At 40.8% G+C, this 23,901-nt stretch overlaps 1 protein-coding gene across 15 annotated transcripts in view; it reads left to right on the plus strand.

Annotated features, from left to right (window-relative positions):
- Positions 1 to 23,901, plus strand: part of Ppp1r9a (protein phosphatase 1 regulatory subunit 9A) — a 280,271-nt gene that overhangs the window by 218,616 nt on the left and 37,754 nt on the right. For 13 of the 15 annotated variants that reach the window (XM_075953721.1, XM_075953722.1, XM_075953727.1 and 10 more), the window contains 4 exons: positions 8,365 to 8,418; positions 11,139 to 11,368; positions 12,604 to 12,700; positions 12,800 to 12,971. In XM_075953721.1, coding sequence (XP_075809836.1) covers positions 8,365 to 8,418; positions 11,139 to 11,368; positions 12,604 to 12,700; positions 12,800 to 12,971 — 553 coding nt within the window. The remainder of the gene's footprint in view (positions 1 to 8,364; positions 8,419 to 11,138; positions 11,369 to 12,603; positions 12,701 to 12,799; positions 12,972 to 23,901) is intronic. The other 2 variants (XM_075953735.1, XM_075953723.1) reach the window with 1 other exon arrangement.

Here is a 23,901-nt window from a genome sequence, read left to right on the forward strand (position 1 = left end):
TTTTGTTGTAGTACCAAGTGTTTACCTACATCTAACAAAGCCAGTTGAAACATTTTCTTTTATTGGAATGTAAAAAATATACAATGTTAGACTCTGTATCTAAGATTACTACTAAGATAATTTTTTCAGTTTGAACTTACTATAATAGTTACTCAAGGTGTTTATTACTATGTTTAAATAATTTTATGCTTTATGTTTCTTTTATATTTGTTGGCTGTTAATATAGGTTATCTTTAAGGCTTTAAAATATATTCTCTTTTCATCATTTTAAAAATTAAGAGCAAAAATACCATTTGCATTCAGTGTATGAAGATGTTTGATAAAATCTTGAATTTTAAGAAATTTGTTACACTTTTAAAAGATTTAAAGTAGCTTTATAATATATTTGTAAATAATTATGCTCTTCCTTTTTTCCTTTAAAAGTATTATTTTCTAATTTTTTTTTAAATTTTTAATTTCTCGGAGAGTGTCTCTGAGTAATTTATTAGGTGTTTGTATTTGTGAGTTTTTCATACCAAGAATTATGTCCTAATTATTGTAACACTGTGATAATTGGCTAGGCTTGACATTTTTTTCATCAGTTTTTAACTGAAAATGTTGTCTGGTCAGCTTCCTTGCTTTAAGCACATTTTGAACAAAAGGTCTAATATGAGCCCAGATTTGGGTGCTTCTCTTCTCTTCAGCCTGAGTTTAGTTTTTGCCACAATTTCTTAGAAGTAGGCATCGTAGCACGATTTCTTTTCTGATATCCCTTACCTGAGTACTGGGTGAGGGCAGCCAGCGCTCCGCTGCTGGGCTCCAGCCAGACTTCCTCTTCTGCTGCGGTGGCTTTGACTAAGATTTACACTGCTCTGTTCATGCACAAGTCCGTTAGAAGTCTCGGTTTGGGTGGGTTACATCTTGTTTGATTTTTCTGAAGATAGTCATCAGAATGTCTTAGTTTTCGGGGGTTTCATTTACCTCCTTCCACACATCTGAGCCCAGAGTCCTGTTGTCTGCTTTGTGTCCTTAGATTTGGCTTTAACTGCGACTCCCTTGGGGCAGCACCCCTGGCTGTGTGATCTGCTTTCATAAAGTAGTCAGCTTCTTCCATGTTTTTCTTTTATGTATGACTCTTTACTCTCTCTTCTCCTGGTGTCTCCAGGAATAATTTTAAGATACTTTTTCCTATGCACACATGGACGTTAACTGTCCTTTCCCGCACTCTCAAGTCTCAAAGTGAGATGCATAATTTCATCAGGTGAATAGTTGATAATTTCATCAGGTGAATAGTTGATAACTGCGAACCCAAAGCTTGCTGTTTCATTCCAAGGCAAGTGAAGAAGAACCAGACCAGATTGGGCATCCTAAAAGGTGTGGCTCTCTTGTGTCTGCTGGTGTGCAGCAAGTCAGTACCTCCTGCCTTCCCTCTGCTCAGACAGCTGCCCTGAGTCTGCATTCTCCAGCAGGAAAGTAGACTGTTCTCCAGTAGCCAGGTCAGTAGTGGAGAGTGTCCTGACGTCAGATGAAGCTCCCTGCTCACTTTCTGGTACCTTATTTTCACTATTAGTTTAAGTTGAGATAAGATTTTTCTTTCCTGATTTTGAGTTTTGTGTGTTTAGATTTATTTTGCTTGTGTGTGAGTGTATCTGTGGTATGTACACACATGTATGCACAGACGCACATGTTCACACGGAAGCCAGAGGATGTCCAGTGTCCTGATATCTCACTCTCCCTGCTGTTCCCTTGAGGCAGGGTCTCTCACTAAATCTGGAGGTAGGCTAGCAAGCAAAACACTTCCAAGGAGCTCTCCAGCCACTAAATAGATTTCATTTCTGTTCCTGCATGCTATATAGTCAGGGAACAGTTGTTTTGTTTTGTTTTTTAGTTTCTGCCATTTGGGCTGAGAGTTTTTTCAGACTGACTTCCCATGTGGGAAGCAGAGAGGCTGCTTCAGAGTGGGTGCTTTTTCTACGGGACTCAGGCTCGCCCACGGCACTGCTCGAGAGCCAAGATTGCCGGCACCAGTGAGAACAAATCTGCCTTCCTCTGTAGGGAAAGCCAGTCGGAAGGGTGGCGTGCTTGATTTTAAGTCTGTGAAAAAATAAACTAGAAAGTTATAAATACCCCGGAGAATAAATAAAGCCATCTTTATGGGAGTTTTATTAGCAAGTGGGGAGCTGTGATTGTTACCTCCTCAGTAGTAAACAGATGTTTATTTTTAAAGGAGCTGTAACAAATGGCTGTCCGAAGTAACCAACACGTTCCTCATTAGTACCCACATTCTGAGAACCAACCCGGAGTGGCCGTGTTGGAGAGCTGCCCCGCACTTTGGTCCCTGCCCAGCTAGCAATTCCAATGTTTTGCATATGTAGTTTCCTGAAAATAAAATCCACTTTTGTTGATAGAGAGACACCATGAAGCCTTGAGCAAAAATGGCAAAGATTTGCCACCGCCTCATTTTAATAGCATCATATTTCGGGAGAAACACCCCAGCTCCTTCTATGGAGCCCACTTCACTGTGGACAGTACAGACCTCAGTCCAGTGCAAAAACGGAGAGCTAAGAATCCGTGCAGTGCTGAAGCCATCTCACGGAGCTCTGCACAGATGCCAGGCATTGCCACCCCTGGGCAGTGAGAGCAGAGACTCTGGGCTTATCTGAGTAGAAAAAAAGTTCTAGAACCCTGCAAAGATAGTGTTCTTCACTTCCGAAACTGTCACCCATGCCTGCATCGGCTAAGTAGAGTGCAGCCGTTGAAGCTGATTTGCTTTCTGCCTTCAGCTGCCCGTCTCTGCTGCTCATATGTGGACATTGTGATTCGATTACAGATGTACACACTCCACTTCCATCTTATTGAAAGCAATAAGCAGCCCCCACACAGCAGTACGCCTATGGAATGTGAAGTGAGGCTTCCTGCTCCGTGTAGAATGGTACATTTATGTCAGCTGAGATCCCAGGGTGGACGCTGGCCGTGTCCATGCTAGAGCTGACAAGAAGATGGCAGAACTTGGCCTCACAAGTTGACATGAGCCTGCGATCTTCTGGAGAAGTGTGGAGAGGAAGAAAACTCCACTTTCTACTAGTCACACTGCGTTTGCCTAGTTCCCTCATCCCTTGGCACAGTGCATTGGTCTGTCCTGTGAAACAGGCGTCTCCAGCCTGTCTCGGCTAACTTGGATACAAAAGATAAAGACCAAGACTCTCTGGCCTAGTTAGAGGAGGAAAATGCTAATGGAGCTGCAGAAAGTGGGCTCCGGAAGTCACACATAGATACCTCAAAGGGAGATTGCCCTGTTCTTGTGGCCTCCCTGACTATGTACCGGGCATACAGTTTCACTAACTTAATATTAGTTTAATAATGGACATATTCTAAGTTTCTTTTCTTTTTTATGTTTATTCTCTGTACATATTGGGGTGCTCACTCGTGCACCATATGGAGGCCAGATTCTCTGTATGTATTGGGATGTGCACTCATGAATGATATGGAGGACAGGTCAGCAATGGATGCCTTTCTCTCTGACTGTCCTCCTCATTGTTTGGCTGGCCAGAAAGCCCCGGATCCTCTTGTTTCCCCAGCCAGAGTCCTTGGCACATGTACATAGAGCTCTTGGTCTTGTGCACAGCTGCTGCGGGCCCTCCCTCAGATCCTCCTCGCGTAGCACCTCAGCCACTGAGCCACCCGCTCAGCTCTCCAGATGCTGGTTGTATTATCAGTGTACATTCCTTATCAGGATCCACAGAGACTGCCCAGTCAGAGTCCTGATTCCCATCTAGGGCAGCGATGACCACGTACACCTTGAGTTTATTATAAGGATCGAATGAGAAATGCATGCATTGAGGAAACAAGCGAGGCAAGCTGCTGGGCAGAAGCAGAGAAGCCAGGCTTGGGGTTGTTGTCTTGCACCCTGTACTCCCGGGGAAGCTGTAAGATGCAGAGTGACATTGCTCAGCATCTTTCTCATCTGAATTGAACAGGACCTGACCACCTCCTCCCAGAGCCATTTGCAGTATATAGGGAGCCGAAGAAAAGCAAGCAGGTTTCTAATAATGTAAAAAAAAAAAATCCTAAAGCTGGGCAGTGGTGGCGCATGCCTTTAATCCCAACGCTTGGGAGGCAGAGGCAGGCGGATCTCTGGGAGTTCGAGGCCAGCCTGGTCTACAAGAGCTAGTTCCGGGACAGGCACCAAAGCTACAGAGAAACCCTGTCTCAAAAAACAAAAAAACAAAAACAAAAACAAAAATCCTATATTAGCACAACTGTGACTTTGGCAATTATTAGCTATCCTATTTAAAGTCTTTTGTACAGTGTTCTACTGTGTAAATTAAAAAGGTTCAACTTGTATATTTTTATTTCTTTCCTACTAATAGTGATGGATATATAAAAATTCCTTGAAAGGTCTATTGCTCCCAGGATTAAAATAACTGCATATCTGTAATTTCAGGCCTGTATCAACTAGGAAACCTTACAGTAGAGTTATTGTTTATCTTTTGAATGATATCCAGATTTGCACGTTTCATTCTGGATCTGAAGAATTTACTAGTTTTCCTAACACTAAGCTCTCACTGGTTGTGGCCACCTCATTGTTAATCGGCTCAGCCCTCTTCTCTTACCTGTTTGGTGAGAAGAACTTCAAGCTAACTAGAGACCTGTAAACAGAAACTGTGCTTTCGTTTCCCGGCTGCTCGTACCTGAATAAAAACTCAGACACTTTTTTAATTACAACACTGCTTGGCCAATGACTCAGGCGTATTTCTAGCTAGCTGTTACATGTTAAATGAACACATTTCTATTAGTCTATGTATTGCCACATGGCCGTGGCAGTACAACATTCTCTACATGTCATCTTTCCTCAGCAGCTGGCTGGCATCTGCTTAACTCCGCCTTCTTTTTCTCTGTTTCTCTGCTTGGGTTTTCCACCTGGCTTTACTCTGCTAAGCCACTGGCTGAAACAACTTTATTCATTATCCAATAAATGCAACACATATACAGATGGGCATCCACATCAGAAACCAGTGTGGGCTACTTCATATTTCTCCTTAGGTTCATCCACAGTTTGAGGTACTGGCCTAGTATGTACCCCATAAGGAGAAGGTGCTTGTGATATGAATTTCTGAACTCTGATCATTGCTAATATAGCTGGCCCATTTTTTTTTTACCCATAGCTGCCCAATGTGGAAGTCTGTGGGTGCTGGTGGGGGCTCTCCTTATCTAGTCCTCTCGGTTTTCATTTGGAAAACTGAGGTGCAGATGAGAAACTGGCAGAGGTCACAAGTGGTAATGAGCAAAGAAGTCTAAAGTCCCACGCCATGTGAAGCCATATGCATTGAGTCCATCATCAAGAATGGTGCGGGAGAATTGTCTGTATTCTGTCAATCATGTTTTAAATAAATGCTGATTGGCCAGGCAGGAAGTATAGGTGGGAAAACCAGACAGGAAGTAGAAATGATGCAAGGAGAACAGGAGAATTATGGGAAGGAGGAAGTTGATTCCTCCCACTCCTGCCCAGACCACCGAAACAGCAGGATGTGATCTGCCCCACTGAAAAAGGTACTGAGCCACATGGCTAACATAGATCAGAAAAATGGGTTAATCAAGATGTGAAAGTTAGCCAGTGAAAGGCTAGAGCTAATGGGCCAATCAGCTTATAATTTATGGAGACCTATGTGTGATTTTCTTTGGGGCTAACCAGCTGTGGGGTACCGGGCCAGACAAAAACCAACAACAACAAGCAGGCCTGGCCCACCATGTTACACACCCATAGCACAGTATCCACTGTAGAGCTGACCCTTGGCTAGAACGGTTGATTTCAGGAGGAACTTTGTGTGTGTACCACCCATAATACAGTGTCCGCTGCAGAGCTGACCTTTGGCTAGAGCCAGGGATTCTTTCAGGAGTGACTTCGTATATGCCAGTTAATAATGCCTTTTGTCTCTTTTTCTGATGCCATTGTGGTGTTTTTCTTGGCCTTGAACTGGCTATGTAGACCAGACTCGCCTTGAACTTGCAACAATCCTCCAGCCTCTGCTATCTGAGTATTGGACTGCAGGGGTCGTTTGACACGGTTAAGTGGGAAGTGATTTAGATGATTCTCCCTGGTCCTGGCTGACTGTATTGATAACTCTTACTCGGCCACTGTGCTTTGAATGCCTTACATGGATTATCTCCTTTAGTGTCGCGATAAGAATGGTCACATGGGACAGCAGTGCAGGTGAGAGGTCACACAGTGTTCCTTCTGCACATCACATGCACATGACAAACATAATGAATTTGAGCCGCCTAACTTTTCATATTAATTTGTTTTAAACAGCAGAGAGTAGCTACTCGTGTCGATGATGGATGGAAAACAGTCATCCAGGCATGTAAATTTGATTTACTGTCGAACAGTATAATATCTCTCAATATAATTCCTTGTAGTTCTATATCTGTCTCCATGCTGTATATAAAGAATACCTTCAACGTGTAAGCACTTCTGCCCTTCTGTGATGTTCGTTCTTACTGGCAGGAGAGGTTAGCATGACTTCATTAGAGAGAGGACATGTTCCCTTCACAGCGGCTCACATAGAGCCCCTCCTGCATAGATGAGTATAAAGTTCATCTCTAGTTTTTAAGAGAAATGGCACAAGATCAAAACCCAGACTAATTTAGCATTGATTTCCTTTTTAACTAGACAGGTTGATTGTTTTCTCTGAGCCTCAGTTTCCCCAAATTGTGCGCATGAAGACTCTAGGTCATTGTGCTCACTGTGGGCTCCTAGATAGAAGGCGGACCCTCTAGGTATTGAGCCTGGGTGTCCCAGCATTGTCAGCATCTGGAAGACCTATCTAGACCAGGATTCCTGGGGAGAAGAAATGGCCTTCCACAGAATTGTCACTGGGAACATTAGGTTCAGGTAGTTTCCTTCCTGGGCACACTCACACCCTGGCATCTGCTAAGTGAGTCAGACCACTAGACCAATGGTAGGAAATCAAGAGACACAGACCTCTGGCCATCTCAGTTCAGAAAGGGTGGTCTTCAGTCCTTTTTAAAAATGTCAGGGTCACCCTCCACAGCTGAGCTGCCGGCATTGTCCCTAGCAAGGCTGCCAAAGCTCTGAGGAGAACCTTGGAGCACCGTGCCTGGCAATTCCAGGCTGACTGTTGTCAGTTGGGTGCTGGATGTTTCGTCCATCCTCTTTTGATTCTTCCTCCTTTCCCTTGTTATCCCTTCTCATGTGTCCCCAGCAGGTCATACAAGGCCACAGACCCAGAGAGGAGCCATTTAGGAGGTGCTGTTGGAGGCAAAGGTTACTTCCCATTGTAATTCAAGGCCCTTCCTTCAGCTATTCCTTGGCTGACTGGTAAAATGCATTAAATTCACTTGGTTGTAGTAATAACATAAGATTACAGTCCTTCCTGGACAGTTCTAATTCCAAAGTACTCTGCACCAATAAATAAATAAATAAATAAATAAATAAATAAAAAGCAGGGTGCCACATAGGGTGTACCAGTGTTCGATAGTGTGGCAGAAATGTTCGTGAATTTAGTTGCAGAGTGACACCCTCCCAGACTCCCTAGCTTCCTACGACTGATGGAAGGTGCCTGTCTTAATCTCTAACACGGGGAGAACTGAGAATTTCAAAAGCATCCTTTCCCAGGGACTTCAGAGAACAAATCGTGAGCCAAAAACTGTTTTCCTTAAGTTCAGGGAGGGCGTTTAGTCCTAAAGAAATGAATGCCGCATTGAAGACCCGTTCTTACAAAGAAAACCGCGTGGGGGGAGGGGAAGCAACGCGAACAAATGGCAAAGGCGACTATCATGGTGTAGAAAATGCCCTTTGAGGTTGGAGTCTTCATACAGGTAGATATTTTGGAGGGCATAAATCTGAATCTGTACCTTTCCTGCTTTTGAAAAGAAGGAGGAGGAAAAACAAACGCAGAGATTTCTCAGAGCCACTGCGTAACCCCCTTCCTCTGCAGCAGAGCCACTGCGGAATGTGAGACTGACAGAACCACAGCGCCACCTTTCCGCAAGATGTGGGACTGCATCGTCACGCTGTGTCAGGCCTGTTGACAGGCTCAAGCCGGTCAGCAAGAAACAGCTCCGGGATGCTCAGATCATAAAGGAAGAGCCACAGAGTTCAAAAAATGGGTTTTATTTTCTTTGGCCTGTGAACAATTAAACTGGTAACTTAATCGGATGTTAGAGACCGCGAGCCATAAACCCTGTGTTTAATTAGCGTGCACCCAGTGAGTCATTGTACACGCTAGACATTGTAATTTACAGCCTGCTGCATTGCAGCAGGTCCCTAGGCTTTTATTGTGTCAAACGGTATTCTTCTCGCTGCTGAGTCTTTAAAAATATAGAAACACTCTTAGTTGAGATTTTTTTCTTTTCAATTTTCAGTTGCAAATCAAACATGCAGTTACAGAAGCAGAGATTCAAAAATTGAAGACCAAGGTAAGCACCGCTCCGTGGTGTTCGAATTGTGCTCTTTGAGTTCCGGATTCTCCGAGGACAAACGGGTGTGCTCCTGTGCACTGAGAGCGCGCTCACATGACAGTTTCATTTCCACCATTGAGTACACAAACAGGAAGAATTCCGGGAGAGCAAGCACACTGCACTCACCCCAGCGAAAGCCACATAGAACTTCATGTCTTAAATAGATTCATACTTATGCATAGTCTCTCTGAAATTTCTTCAAAAATAATATTTTTAATGGCTCAAGCATCTGAAATATGTACTAATTTTTAAATACTAGCTGGTATATAAAATATCATTTCTATAATTTACCTTATAATAAAGAGATTGATTTATTTTTAGCTAATATTTAGAAGAAATGTATTGTTTTAATGTGGTACATTAATTGCTTTTTACAAAAACATTTCCCATGTCTAAGAATTAAATATTATAAACTCACTTTATGGCACTGTGTAACTGATTTAGATCCAGGAATGGCTGGAAATCTTGAGACATACTTAGCGTGCTTTATTTAAATTTGTTAAGGGAAAAAAGTATTAAGAGACTATATTTTATCTTTATGAAATAAGACATCAAAAAAACTGTAAAATTCTTGTACGAGATACAGTTCTAGCTATTGTGTTCAGCTCTAACAAATGTATATTTTCAGAGATTTAAAAGTATTTTTCAGTTTCTTTCAAACTATTCTGTATTGCTTCCATGATTTCTTTGAAATTAAGATAAAAATTATCCCCATGACTATTGATCTGTTTTCTCACTCACAGTAAATGCTTGTTTTGGATCCCGTGTGTTTTAGAGGGGGTGAATCAGCCGGGCTCCTTTGGTTAATGCATTCTCGACTAATGCGCTCTGAAACTCTTTAGTCAAAGCGTCTTTATGGTGCCAGCTTCACACTGTGACTTTAAGTTCTCCGTTAGCAGGGACTGGCACATAAACAGCTACTATGAATGTTTCTTCATTACAGATGCAGTAAACACTTAGTCCTTCTGACCCGGGAGCTGCTTCCTGATGTTGAAAAGCAGATCTTCTTCAGCTGTTGGTTACAGATAGGGAAAGGAGGCCTGTGTTTACAAATGCTTTCACAGACAGACTTAGGCATTTGACGACGAAGATTTAATTTAGAAAAGACTGCAGATTACTGTTTTATATTTTTTCTTCCTAGATTGGTATATGTTATTCACACTTGAAAATATGTAATTGTGATTCTTATCCATGTTAAATAGATTTTTTTCATTTCAAAGTAATTTTTACTTTGTAACCTCTTGTCCAAATGTATTTAGTAAAAAGTTTTCAAAAAAACTATTACCCATGATATATAAATATATATATATATTCGTGTGAATGTGTATTCCATATGTTCAGTGCTATATAATGTCAGAATGTCTTCATTTTGAATACGCATAAGTTTAAAGAAGGCACAGAAAGTAGAGAGAGCAGCAACTCTGAGGGCAGGTAGCTGTTGTGAGTGCCCTGTAAGCTTCATCTGAACATCTATCAACATCTTCCCTGCACTCGAGTTCAGCCTAGAGACCTAGAGAAAACTGTACTCCATCTTCCTAAAAATACCTAGAAACAATAACAACACAGAGCTATCTTCCAAGCCATTTCAGGGATTTAGATTAATCAGACAACCATTTATACCCTTACTTATCCTTGTCTTTTATGCTTGGTGTAAATTAAGGTTTATAAAGACCTAGACATTTTTAATATTCCCTGTAATATATTGAGAGACAGACTGTGTTTGTGTCAACTGAAATCAGGAACCTAAGTGCGTCATCTAAAGGGTTGAAAAAGGAAGAACAGCTGAAGGTTACTGGATGATCGTGAAGCCCGAGAAGTGTTGCAGAGATGCTGAGCGGTGCGAGCACAGGGCGCTGTGTAGACGCTAACACAGATTCTTAGGGACTTGGACTACTTGTCCAAGTTTTAAGGCAAATAACAAATGTAAGCTGAGTGACTAAGTCCCATTTTAACCATTAGTGCAGTGGTTCTCAACCCGTGGGTCTCGGGGTGGCCCATCTACAGGGTCTTCTGAGACCATCAGAAAATGCAAATATTTACATTACAATTCATGAAGTAGCAAAATTATGGTTATGAAGCAACAACAAAAATAATTTTATGGTTAAGAGAGTCCCATAACCTGAGGAACTGTATTACAGGGTTGCAACGTTAGGGAGGTTGAGAACCACTGTTCTACTGCATTGTAGGCTTCTCCTCCTCTCTTGCCCCACCCCACTCCCTTTCTAGTTAATTTTCAACTTATTGTCCAACATTTTATTTAACATGCTCTCACAGGAAAGGAGGTGACATATATTGAACCGAATCAGTGATACGCTAGACATCTCTTCCTGCTTTCAGGAAACTACATGCTATCAAAGAAAGTGTTTGTGTTTCATCATTTATCGGATGGATAACCCTGAGCAAGTCATTTTTCCCATTTTATCCTTTATAGATATGGAAAGAATTGTTGATCTTCTCGTCCCACGCTGTTTTGATGTACAGAACGATAGACTTATATTTACACCAAGCTTTAGTGGTGCGGACTGAAGAAGGACGCTGAAAAGAAATGGCGCACTAGCTCAGAATCGAGAGAGAGAGAGACGGTTATTTATTTAGGGGTAAACTCACAAATGAGAATGGAGCAATAGTTGCTGCAGACATGCCTAAATTATTTTTGCCTTGACGTTTGTTTTCTCCAGCTGCAAGCAGCAGAAAATGAGAAAGTAAGGTGGGAACTAGAAAAGAACCAACTTCAACAGAATATTGAAGAGAATAAGGAGAGAATGCTGAAGCTGGAGACCTACTGGATCGAGGCCCAGACGCTGTGCCACACTGTGAATGAGCATCTCAAAGAGACTCAAAGCCAGTATCAGGCCTTGGAAAAGAAGTACAACAAAGCAAAGAAGTTGATCAAGGATTTTCAACAAAAGTAAGCATTCCAAATAGCAGTTTGAACCCAAGCATGTCTGAAGAGGACACATCCCCGATGCTTGATCCCATTTGAGGTGTGCAAAGGGCGGGGGGGGGGGTTCCCACAGACTAGGAGAGCAACTTTTCTCATGGAAATATGTTTTTTCATCTGACTCCTTCTTAATTTTTGATAGTAACTATTAAAACATTTACACTCACTGGATTTTTTGGGAGCATCTCTGTTCTAGAAACCAGCATTGTAGCTTTATTCCTACCCAAGCTGGGAGACAGTTGGACATGCTCCGTGCAGAGAGCAGCTGGGGTCTGTCTGTGCTCAGAATCAGTGACCGTAGACCCTGCCTCTGTAGACACGGAAACACTGACTTGCCGGACCTCCCACCCTGCCTCTGCGTTGCTCGTCCTCTGTTCCTGGAGCCCTTACCACATCCTCATATGAAATTTCAGCAGCTCCTCTCCGAGCTGCGGTTGTTTTCCTCCCATCTCTTGGGCCATGACTTAATCTTAGAGAGCATGCCCAAAGAGATTTTCATGAGTTATTTTTGACTCTAGACCAACACCAGTCCTTTCGTGGTTTTCTGTGACAAACTTTAGAAGCTAAGTATGGGTGACACCATCATCATATTTCTTTCCTGTCTTGGAAATAATATTTTAATAGTTGAAACAGATAGCTTTAACGAGTTGTTTAAGAGGATAGCAGTACTCTGTTAGTGTAAACTCAATACATTATTGTTTTAGCTTTTTGCTAACAACACTGTATTTGTAAGAAATGACCAGATTTGCATATTCCATCAGAAGCTCTCAGAATGGAGGGGTACCCTCTTTTCCAAGATTACCCGTGGAGGTGTGAATGCGTTGTGTCCCAGTGCCCATGGTTTTCTTGCTGGAACGACCTCTTTTCAGCTCTTACCATTCACTTCCATCTGTTGCCTTGTGTATTGGAAATAGAGAATCACTTCTACTGACAGGAAATTATCACCGTTAAATTCCCCACGGAGTCGTTGGTGCAGTCACTCCTGTCCACACGCGTGTGCATGCTCCCTATCAGGACTCACACCAGGTGAACAGCACACCGAGAAAATCAGAATACTTCCTGTACTTGTGATTAAATCATTAAAGATGTCTTTTCTTTTGTTGCCATAAACTTTCCTCCTAACTCTATTTGAGTTTCATTTATTTAAATAGCTCTCCCTCACTAACGTTATCTACAACTGAACCTATTACTTTCTTCTTTAGAGAGCTCGACTTCATCAAGAGACAGGAAGTAGAAAGGAAGAAGCTGGAAGAGGTGGAAAAGGCTCACCTGGTGGAAGTGCAAGGCCTGCAAGTCCGGGTGAGTGGCATGGGGAGGCGTGGGGAGGCGTGGGGAGGCGGCTCTGCCAGAGGGAAACGTGCTGGGCATTCAGTTTATGAATGGCCTTTTGTTTTCTAGATTAGAGATCTGGAGGCTGAAGTGTTCAGGCTGCTGAAGCAGAGTGGGACTCAGGTGAACAACAACAACAACATCTTTGAGAGGAGAACGTCTCCGGGTGAGGGCTCCAAAGCAGACACTATGGAGAACATGGAAGTCAGACAAATGTCCTGTCAGGATGGCTTGAGTCAAGGTTGGTCTCTCCTTACCATTGTGCTGACAGAGTAATAGGACTTGAGATTTTTTCTGGCTTGGAGATCCCAAAGCTCAAGCCACCTTCTAAAGCTTATAAGGATAAGAACTTATCCGTTTTAGCTCGTATCAAACATGACCACTTCAGTGTAAATGACAGTTCCAACTGAAGCAAACCCAAGTGTCAGGAATAAATGCCCTTCGTAAACTGCATTGGAAATCATAGTCCATTTCTTCTGGTCCCCACCCATAGAATAGTATCTTGCCCATGCATCAGAGGGCTGGCAACCTGATCTAAGATTCTCTCTTCAGTTCTCTTCTTTATGTGGGGTCCTGCTTGTACTTGGTCCATCTTGCCCAAAACCATAGCAACAGACACATCCACAATCCACATGCCACTTCTGTATGTAGAGTTTATGTGTATATCCATATGAATGTTTCATTTAAACAGTGAATTAAAAATGTAAGAGATTGTGTACATATAAATATGAAGCCTGGGAGACTTGGTTTCTTTGTTTCTCATGGATTTATAGCGAGCTCCACACAAGAGCAGTGTTACCGCGACCTGGCCACTCACGACTTGCAGCAAAACTCTGTTAGGAGCTGTTTCATTTTTTTGGTGATCTTTTTCTCCTATTAAAATATTTTCAGGGCTGGGAAGATGGCTCAGCTGGTAATGTGTTTGCCACACAAGTGTAAGAACTTGAACTCAGATCCACAACTTTCCCATAAAAAGCCATGTGCAGGGTGTACATCTGTAATCCCAGTACTAGGACAAGGAGCAAGAGATAAGAATTCATGTCTCTGGGGCTTGTCCTCAGCCAGCATAGCTGAATCAAAACTCCCCGTTCACTGAGAGACCTATTCTAAAATAATGGGAGGAGGGCGAAGGAAATGGGAGGAGGTAGAAATTTTTAAGTAAAAATAATAAAAAAAAGGATCCAGAATTCTATTGGAAAATAGATAAACTTGCATTGCATGATAAATAATCATTGCAGTTCTGTTTGTAAGCACAACAAAAAAATGCACCAATAATTTATCTGTTTGCTATTGTCATAAAAATATTTCAACTATTAAAACTGGTGATCCAGATAAAAAAATAATGTAAAATAAAATAATGTTTCTTGAGGAATGATAGCTGAGCTCAACATACATGTATTCACACTAAGACAAACACTCATTGGCATGTCTACACATACGCACAAACATGCACACTCATGTACCACACACAGACACACACGTTTCCAGATAGATGTTCCTAATAAGCAGCTATTTATATTGTAGCATTAACTTCAGATGTAGTTTCTTAATCATTAAAAGTGCAAAGAACTGAAAAATCTTCATTTTAATGAAGTCGGTGTTTAAAGATTTGGATGCACTCCCTTGGTTTATGCCTCTCTGCTGGGCTGTCCCTAAGTAAGGGATCGTTTATAAGTACTGCCTGAAGTCAGTTGGCAGGGAGGAGCCTTGAGGGTACACCATCCCACCCAGGGCTGTCTCAGGAGGGTCCCCACCTGCTCTGGATCTGCCTTATTATGTGAAATATAAAAGTGGTGTCAACTCTTTCCTCTCCAGCCAGCCACCATTGCTTGGCACCATGTGGCTATGCAGCAAAGGTAAGTCATGCTATCAGCAAATGCGGCTACAGTTTTTATCCCCGAAAAGGCATACAATTGAAGTCAAAAGAGAAGACACAGAAACCAAGCCAGTGTAGGTTTTTAACCTTTATGGGTGTCTAAAGTTTAATTGTAGTTTACTATAAATACAGGGTCTTCTGTGGTATACTCAGGCTATGACCAGTAACCAGTAGACTTTCCCCATTTCTCATTTCTTTCAGTTTAGAAATTGGTATCTTGTCAAACATATAATTAATGGCATTTATTAAATTATATGACTACAGAAGATCAACAAACTGTGCTATTAACATGCTGATTTGGATCAAAACCTTACATTTCTTCTGAACTCTTTTTCTATTCTGCACCCTCCATTTTGCTAAGTAATTACCAGTTTCCCTAGCAACACTGTCGGTTCACAGTGAGATGTGGTGACTGCTCGTTCTTCCTGAAAGCCACCCTGCTTGTGTCGAGGTGGAACCGTCACTGCAGACTTTAGCAATACACACATCAAGCCATGTTCTTCCAGTTTCGTAGTCAAAGACAGCCAATGGTAGAGCTTGAATTTCAATCACATGAGCACATAGACGTAAGTGGCTTGGCTAGGAGCTGGGTAGAACATTCTGGAAAGTACTTTTCTAAATTGCTTCTGTTGCCAGGGAACACCAAAGACTTAGAGATTTAAGGAGGAAGGCTGCAGACCAAACAGCCCATTCAGTACAGGAAGACCTTTGCGACTTCCTGTAACAGGTGCTGGGTTATCGTGCAGTCTGTTAGGACTGTCCAGTTCTCATCTGCTTCCCAGGTCTGGAGGGTTAAAAGTTGTTTTGGGCTTGAGGCAGCTCTTGAAGTAGGTCAATGATAAACTGTTTCAGAACAAAATAATGAAAGAGAGGGAAGGCGAGGCAAGGAGAGGCGGCGGGAGCGGGCTGGAAGCCCCCACTCCTCCCCACTGACCCATGTCCTAGGATGGAGCTTCCTGCCAAACTTTGGGTCAACACTCAGTATTGGAATTCCAGGCATTTTTGAGGAATGAAACTAATTTTCAAACCTTACAAAAATTCACCACATTTAAATTATCTTTTAATGGTATTTGAATATATCCTGGTCAGAAATAAAACAAGGCAGGTATTTTATTAAAATTTTGGTCCAAGGCCAGGTGTGTGGTGCAGGGCTTTAACCCCAGCTCCCACAGAGCAGGAGTGAGGCCAGCAGACCTTTTGAGTCCCACGCCAGTGTAGTCTACATAGCAAGTTCCACGCCGGCCACAGCAGAGAGAGGAACCTAAAGATTATGCGTACAAATTCATTCTTTAATATATTCCAATTCTTTATTCTCCCCATAATTATAGAAAACAATTGAATAATTTTTCATCAATAGTTAACAGATCCCAAATCACCTCTGTTTTACACTGTGTAATTGTCAAATATTATTTTCCGTCTGTAAAAACTGATTTTTTTCCCATACTACCTTTTCTCAGTACCTCATTAACACTGGTATGCATGAGTTCTCTACCCTGCTTCCTCGACTCTGGGATGGCGGTCACTTCAGGGGCTGAGCTACCATGTTGCCTTATCATTAGATTATGAGGTTTAACTTACTTCTTTGATACTTTTCCTTGAAAATCCCCTGAAATTCAAAATGTCTATCCTGAGCATCCACATAGTTCACGATTCATATAATGATGCTGTTTCAGCTTCAAATATTTAGAGTTTGTTTTTTTAGAGAGGGGTAACTCATGTTCCATAGAACGCTGAAAGAAAGCCTGGGATGGATAAGAGGGAATTACCTATTCAGGCAAACGATTGTTAGTATAGTGAAAGGGTTAAAGAAAAGTGCAATCTTACTGAAAGTCATGAGAACACCGAGTATCTGTTGAAGTGGCAGAGACTTATAAGGAGAAAGGTAGTTTACTAGGTAGAAAGAATGGCAAATATGTAACAAAAATAATTTGTGGGATGAATGGAATTGAACATGGGAAAGAGATAGACAGATGTAGAACTTAAGTCACCATATCATATACACATCCGAAGAGAAGAAGGGAATTCAGATAAAAGTTGCTTAAAATCAAAATGACTTTTTCCCTCCCTAATTGATGTTTCTAATACAAATGGGGTCATTTGCCGAAAGAATAAATGCATGGTGCTGATAGGAGAATTCTGTGAATCATCTTAGTTAAGTCCTTGGTGCAGGGCCTAAGTCCAGCCAGAGCTTAGTGCTGGCTACCACCATGGTAGTGTTGACAGCAAACATGTCCAGCTGTCCCTTTATAGAAATTCCTATGCAGCCCTGAGGGTGAAACAATGAAACATAGCAAAGACCTCATCAAAAGAAGTCCCAACATGGTATATCCTATGTATTCTATACATTGTGTGTATTCCGTCTACCCAGCTCCAGCAATGGCAATGCTGCAGGTGAAAGATTGTAAACCATCACTCAAATAATCACATCATCTTCCTAAAAACACAACAAAACCCGCCCCGTCCTGGGCTCTAAACGAGCCTGGGAGCGTCCAGTAGAGCTGGCAGGGAGAGGGTTGACTCAGCTGACTCGCAGCAACTGTGCCAAATTTGCTTTCATTAAAAAAAAAAAAAAGTCTTTGCTCCCTTTAATATTTTTTGTAGTTGTTCATTGCTTTTGTTTTGTTTTGTTGTGTTGTGTTTTTGAGACATCTAGACTGGCCTCAAACATGTGACCCTCCTGTCTTGGTGGCCCAAGTCCTAGGATCTTAAGTGTGTGCTTTAGCGTTTTTCCTCTCAGAATCCTTATTGTCTGAGAATCCCAAATGTCACTTGCACTTTCTGTCTTGGAGTCCTATCTCCTGTCTGAAACATATTTGACCACAATGTCAAACCAATCACCAAGTAGATAAGGGTTATATGAAATTTTGTAGTCAGCACTGGTCTTAGATTAGGTCTGGAAACAGGGAAAACTCCCTGTTTAAGAAAGCTAGAATTTATATTGAATGTATATGATAATAAGTTAAGATTTCTTAATAATGACACAATGCACTACCTGATGAGTTGTCCCCTTTTTAAACCTGTTATAATATTTAGATAGATATCCAGAAGTATGATTGCCGCTTTAAAGAGCGGGTGGTTTAAAAGTCTAAATATCCCCAATAAAATAAAATTATCCAATAAAAAATACAGTGGTAAATTTCTGAAGTAGAAGCCAGAAGACATCAAAATACTAACTTTAAAATATTGAAAGAAAATTAACTGTGCATTGTTGCAGAATATTCCTTTACATTGTGTGAATACGTGTCGTTGTGATTGATTTAATAAAGAGCTAAATGGCCAATCGAGGCAAGAAGAGATATAGGGGACAGAGAGATCTCAGGGAAGAAGAAAAGCAGAGTCACCAGCCAGACTCAGAGGGAACAAGACACGCATGAGGGATGGTAAGAGCCACAAGCCATGAGCCAGCAGGTAGAATAGAAAAGCGGTAAGTTGTTATAAAAGCTAGTTAGAAATAAGCCTAAGCTATAGGCCGAGTTTTCATAATTAATAAGAAGGCTCCATGTCGTTATTGCCACTTGGTGGCCCAAAGCAAACCTGTGTACAGTTCACCTATTGACTTTAGCATCAGTGCCTTTAAGAATGATGAAGAAGTTTGTCATCTGCAGCCCCAGCCCTCAGGAAACAAAAGCGGCAGGACCACAAATTTGAGGCCAGCCTCCTACACGGGAAGAATTGTCTCAAATGAAAAAAATGAATAAAATACAAAATAAGCAAAAATTATATCCCAGGCAAGCAAAATGTAGATATTTTTGTACCAATGACCCTTCATTTTTTTTTCTAAAAAATCCACTACAGAAGGAAAGCAGCAAACCCAGGAATGATCTCAAGGCTCAGACCTTGAAAATCCAGTTGATCTAAAAACTTTCAATATCCCACATTAAATATTAGCAAGCCAAATCCAGAAATATAACTTAAAATATGATGTATCATGACCACAGTAAGCCTGTGCAAAGAACACAAAAGTTGGTTTAACATTTAGAAAGATAAGATCTCATATTTCACATATTAGCTAAAAGAAAATTTAATAGTTACTCCAGTGACTGAAGATGGACAGTTAGTATTATCTATCTATAATAAGTTTTATCCAGTTAGAACTGTAAAAGAACTTTTTTAACTTGATATCATGAGAGTAACAAAAGTCTTCACCAAACATCCTGTGCATAACAAATGCTGAAATCAGGAATTCTCTACAAAATTAAAAATGCATTCAGTGTTGCTTTATTAAAAGCACTGTTCCCTTTTCTCTCCATTGTTGACCTAGCATTTCTAGCAAGTGATACCAGAGGAAGCCAGTGAAGTAAACAAGCAAGAAGATAGAAGAAAGGAGCAGAGTTATAATGCATTGTGTTTTAAAAGTTATTGCTTGAGCATTTTATGAAAGAATATAATTTGTTTTGATGAAATCAACCTTCTCCCCTCCAAACCCTACCCAGGTTGTGGTTATTACTTGTACTGTTTTGGGTTTTTTGTTTGTTTGTTTGTTTTAGTCAAATACATAAAAACTCAGAAGTCAGTGGATTATTAAAATTTAACAGGGAATTACTAGATTAAATTTTTAAAGCAATTTTTCTTAAAGCACGTGAGAAACTATCTCAAAGCAGAAAACAAAAAGCAAGCAAACAAAAAGGAAAAGAAGATTTTTTTTTTCAAGCAAAATAACTTTTCTTAGTTAGGGTTTATATTGCTGTCACAAAAATATCATGAGCGCAGCAACTCTTATAAGGAAACCATTTAATTGGGGTGGCTTGCTTTCGGTTCAGAGGTTCGGTCCATTATCATCGTGATGGGGAGCATGGCAGAGAGCAGGCAGACGTGCTGGGGACTTGAGCGCTACATCCTGCAGACAACAGGAAGACGATTGACTGCCACACTGAGGGAAGCTTGAGGAAAAGAGACCTCAGAGTCCACTCCCACAATAAAACATCTCCTTCAGCAAGGCCACACCTCCTAATGGTGCCACTCCCTTTCAAACAACCCCATAACTAGAGACTAAAGAGGAGAAAACACACACACACACACACTCAGACTTAACATGCTTTTAAGATTGAGTGAGAGAGAAGGATCCTATTAGAAGACACTTCAAACAATAAGGAGGTTCCTAAGATCACTGGACTCCTGAAAAATGTTTCTTCGCTCCCCCGTCCCTTTTCTCTTGGTCCTTGTTTGATTAGCTCTTCAGATACCTGGGTCTTTCACACCAGTCAAACCTTCACTGTAACGTCTATTTTATACCCTGGTAGAGTTTAAGAGTGTATTAAGCATTCACTTTCAGCACAAGAGGCCAGAATCGTAAACTAAAGTTAAAGATATAATTAAAAATGGAATTCGTTATGTGAGAAGTCATTAAAATGAACACTTGTTTTTCTTTATGAAGACTGTCTCATATAATATCCAGCATGATAGCTAAGCCAATAAGGGTGCTTGCTACCACCTGACAAGGTGAGTTTGGTTCCTAGGATACACATGGTGGAAGGAGAGGACCAGCTCCTACAATTAGTCCTCTGGCTTCCACAGTAACCCTGGCACGTGCAGAGTGTCCCCACACACAAATAAATAAGTTAATAAATAAATCTAATAAGCATTTTGAAAAGAATGTCTCCTATAATAACAGTAGAAGTATGGCAATGAAGTAGTTGTTTTGTTCTCTCATTGTTTAGCTCAAAAGTGGGCCAGGACTAATTCTGGAGTAGAATCAAGCTTTCTTTAGTCATGTATAAATGAATTTAATAATCTGGTAAATTTTTATAATTTGTCGTTTATCTTGAATTATTTTTAATCTTCTTCACTGCTCAACAAATAGTTTGACTGCAATGCTATTGATTCTCACTAATTAGAGAGTGAACATTCCTGGTAAATCACTATGGAAATTTTTAATGAACAAGCCAAATGAATGAGAAATCAATATTTATTGACTTTTTTCTGGCAAACAATTAAAGTAAAAAGTAGCCTGCTTCCTCAAAAACACAAGCACCGAAATTGCCTAGCGAGGCTGGTGGAAGTTTTGAGCCTGTCTACAGGTGAAGCCATGACAGGCTGCAAGGACACCCAAGGGAGATGTGGAGTTGGGAATGGGGCTGATTTTGGTTTGCATTTCTCACTTTGTGTTCATAAATTCATGCAAGTCTCCAGACCCCTCTCCAAACCTCTCAGCTTCATCAAGATGGACATGGGTATGAGAGCATACAAAAGCTGGCTTATTAGAATGAAAAGTTAGAATGTACTTTTAGTAATTTTCTGCTCATTTTAGTAAAAAAAAAGTGTAATTCATAATATTTTGCTTTGGATTTCCAATTTTGTTTGACTTTGATAGAACTACAAGATTGATTATGATCTTCTAAAAGTAAGGATCATCTTTAACCTAAATGTGGTTAATGTCCTGTCTCAGGGAACTTTACCGGGACGGTATATTCCAAATATTTCTTCTGTTTAGACATGTGGTCTAATGGGTATTGGCCTGTGACATTATCGTGGGGACCTGAGATTAGGAAGATACTATGGAATCTGAGGATGAACCGTCTGTTGCCCTTGGTTCTGCTCAACTGGAAGGTTAGAGGGGTCCTAAATAACAGCGGTGTACTCTCCTCAGATACATAACTACTGAAACACAGCCGCTGTCTCTAGTTATGACCAGCAAATTCACCTCTAAGTATGGTACAGAAAAACACCCCAACTGTATTGTATTGGTTCAGTAATACAATATCAAGGCCCTGTTCAGTAGGATACTAACCACAAGTTATGGCTGAGTTCTTCTTAGAGATAATTGTCCAATATTTTGCATAATTAGTACAGTAAGTATGCCCGATATCTATGGAAAATAATTGTAACAACAATGGGATGTTTCTATAATTGCACACTGAAAATTCTGCTGCTTATGAGTTTGTTTGTTTTTTTTTGTTGTTGTTGTCTTGATGTTGTTTGTTTTGTTATGTTTTAATGATCCTAAGTGGCATTTAAACACCAGAAAAGCAAACAAAACCCTCACAAAAAAAAAATCCACATATTTTCTTTCTTTGTTCTTTATTTTTTCCCTTCCTTCCTTCCTTTGCTTTTCTTTCTTTTTCTTTTTCTTTTTTTTTTTTTTTTTGGCTCTGAGACAAGGTTTCTCTGTGTAGCCCTGGCTGTCCTGGAACCTTCACAGTAGACCAGGTTTGCCTCCCAAGTGCCAGGATTAAAGGCAGGCACCACCGCTTGCCTGGCTATAACTTCAGGTTTTCTAATGCTGCCGGTAGCCATGTCTTCCTACAGTTGAACAGTACTTCTCCATTTAGGTAAACAGTGTCCATCTAAGGTGACAGGCTTTACTTTCTACTGAACCTTAGGTACTGAGTTCCTCCTTACTTATCAAGGAAGCTAAATACTTCGTCTCTCATAGTCTCAAATTTTCTGTCTGCCAATTATAAGCTCAGAGCCTCATCTTAAATCAGCCTTGAACCACACCCAGAGAGTGCTGCACTAACAAAAATAACTAAATTGCATTTCCAAGTCCTTTGAAATTGTAGTTGTAGTTATGGATGAAAAGAAATTCAGACATATTGTTTCAGCAATTAGCAAATAAACTATAGTTCTTACAACAGTTAATTTAACCCAGTGAAATGATTAAAAAGTAGAAATAATCTTTTTCAGAAGTGACAAGAAATCAACTACATAGAAAATTTCATATATCTTTATATTTAAATATAAATAATTTATATAGTTTTATTTTAATAAAAACATTTATAATATAATATGAATATAAATTATTTTATTTACTGAAATACTCCAAAAGAAATAACAGAATTAAGGATGGAAGTTTCCTGTGAGTAGGTCCCCAAACAAAATGACCAATGGAACTGTAGACTCTTGTACCTCTGAGTATCATGTTTTTCTTCAGGAATGGCTAGAAGGCGAGCTGTGTAGGCCTTGTGTAGAAATATCATCAGGCAGTCAGTGTCACATGCGAAAAACAGCAGGGTTTTAGTGGGAGAGGCAGAAGGTCTGGGGAACGTTCTCCAAATCCCCTGATCTATATCAACACCTGAAACAGCAGAACTAAACAAAATAGGGTGGTATTAAGAATTCTCCAAGTGAAAAAGAAAATAAGTGTGCCCCTTTTCTCTTTTTAAATAAAATTTAACTACACAAATATGGAAACCCATAGGATTACACAAAAAAAATGCTTAATACAAAAGTTGAATATTTCTAAGTATTAAAGTGCTACCTGGCCCACACCTCCTAATCCAGTAGTCTGGGAAGAAGGATGGCGTCTCGGTTGTGATTGCCATTGCTGCATGTTTTGCCATTAAGAAATGTATCTGTTACTATTTCTAAATATTTTAAGTAAGTGCACATGATATTCTATATAGCTCGTTTTATTCTTTCTAATCTGCTCAATATCAGCAAATCAAGATAGCTATGAAGGGTGTATTATGTAGCATTCATTCTTCTAGGCGTTTTGAGGTCTGTTAATGCATTTAATTTTCATAACAATGTGGTGATTATATTATGTCATTATCATTCCCATTTTGCTGTTGAGGATCCTCGGGGAGCTCTGAGAAGCTGGGTAAATTGCCCAGTTTTATGGCATGCCAGCTCTTTCTGGATTCGAACTGTAGGTCTCTTCTCACACTGACTATCTACACTGGCTCTCTGGGATGCTTAACTCTACCACCTGAATGCAGTATGCACCAGCCCCCAATCCCAAAGGGTCCATCTTTTATGAACTTGCAGTCACTGTAAATAATATGCAGATACCGTTTAAGTTTCAAAATGCCACAAAGTGTCTCATTATGCCCAGCATTTCAGTTGACAAAAGCAGAAACCAGATAGAACCGGTTTCGGCTGGACCCAGGGCATGACTGAGTGAATAGTGGACCTTGTTCTTAATGCAGCTCCATCCCTGCTGTCCCCGCTGCCTGGGTCTGACCTCCAGCAGCATTCCATGTACATCAAAACAGTGAAGAAAAACGGAATGAGTCACAGCGGTGTTGTAGGGAACTGGTCTCCATGTTACAGGTTATATAACATCCTAATTTCATAGCGCATTTTCATACCAGCTACTAAAATCATAATTAAGTCCATTAAGTTGTTTTAAAGGCTCCACTTGAAAGCCATATTGAAGGCATTCTTGAGCTGCAGATACAGCCGTGTCCCACTCACTCAGACTTCCATCCTTAGGTCCTGCCTGGCGGCTCTGAATGCATCCATCTGTGGTTGTTGGTCTGTTTAGGACTGCTCTGCATTTGTGTTTCTGCCTGCACTGGAGTCAGTGGTAGGCTGCTTCACAGACTGGAGGATCTGAAGGAAAGAATACATCAGA

Source organism: Microtus pennsylvanicus, chromosome 19 (genome assembly GCF_037038515.1).
Source record: "Microtus pennsylvanicus isolate mMicPen1 chromosome 19, mMicPen1.hap1, whole genome shotgun sequence".
NCBI lineage: Eukaryota > Metazoa > Chordata > Mammalia > Rodentia > Cricetidae > Microtus > Microtus pennsylvanicus.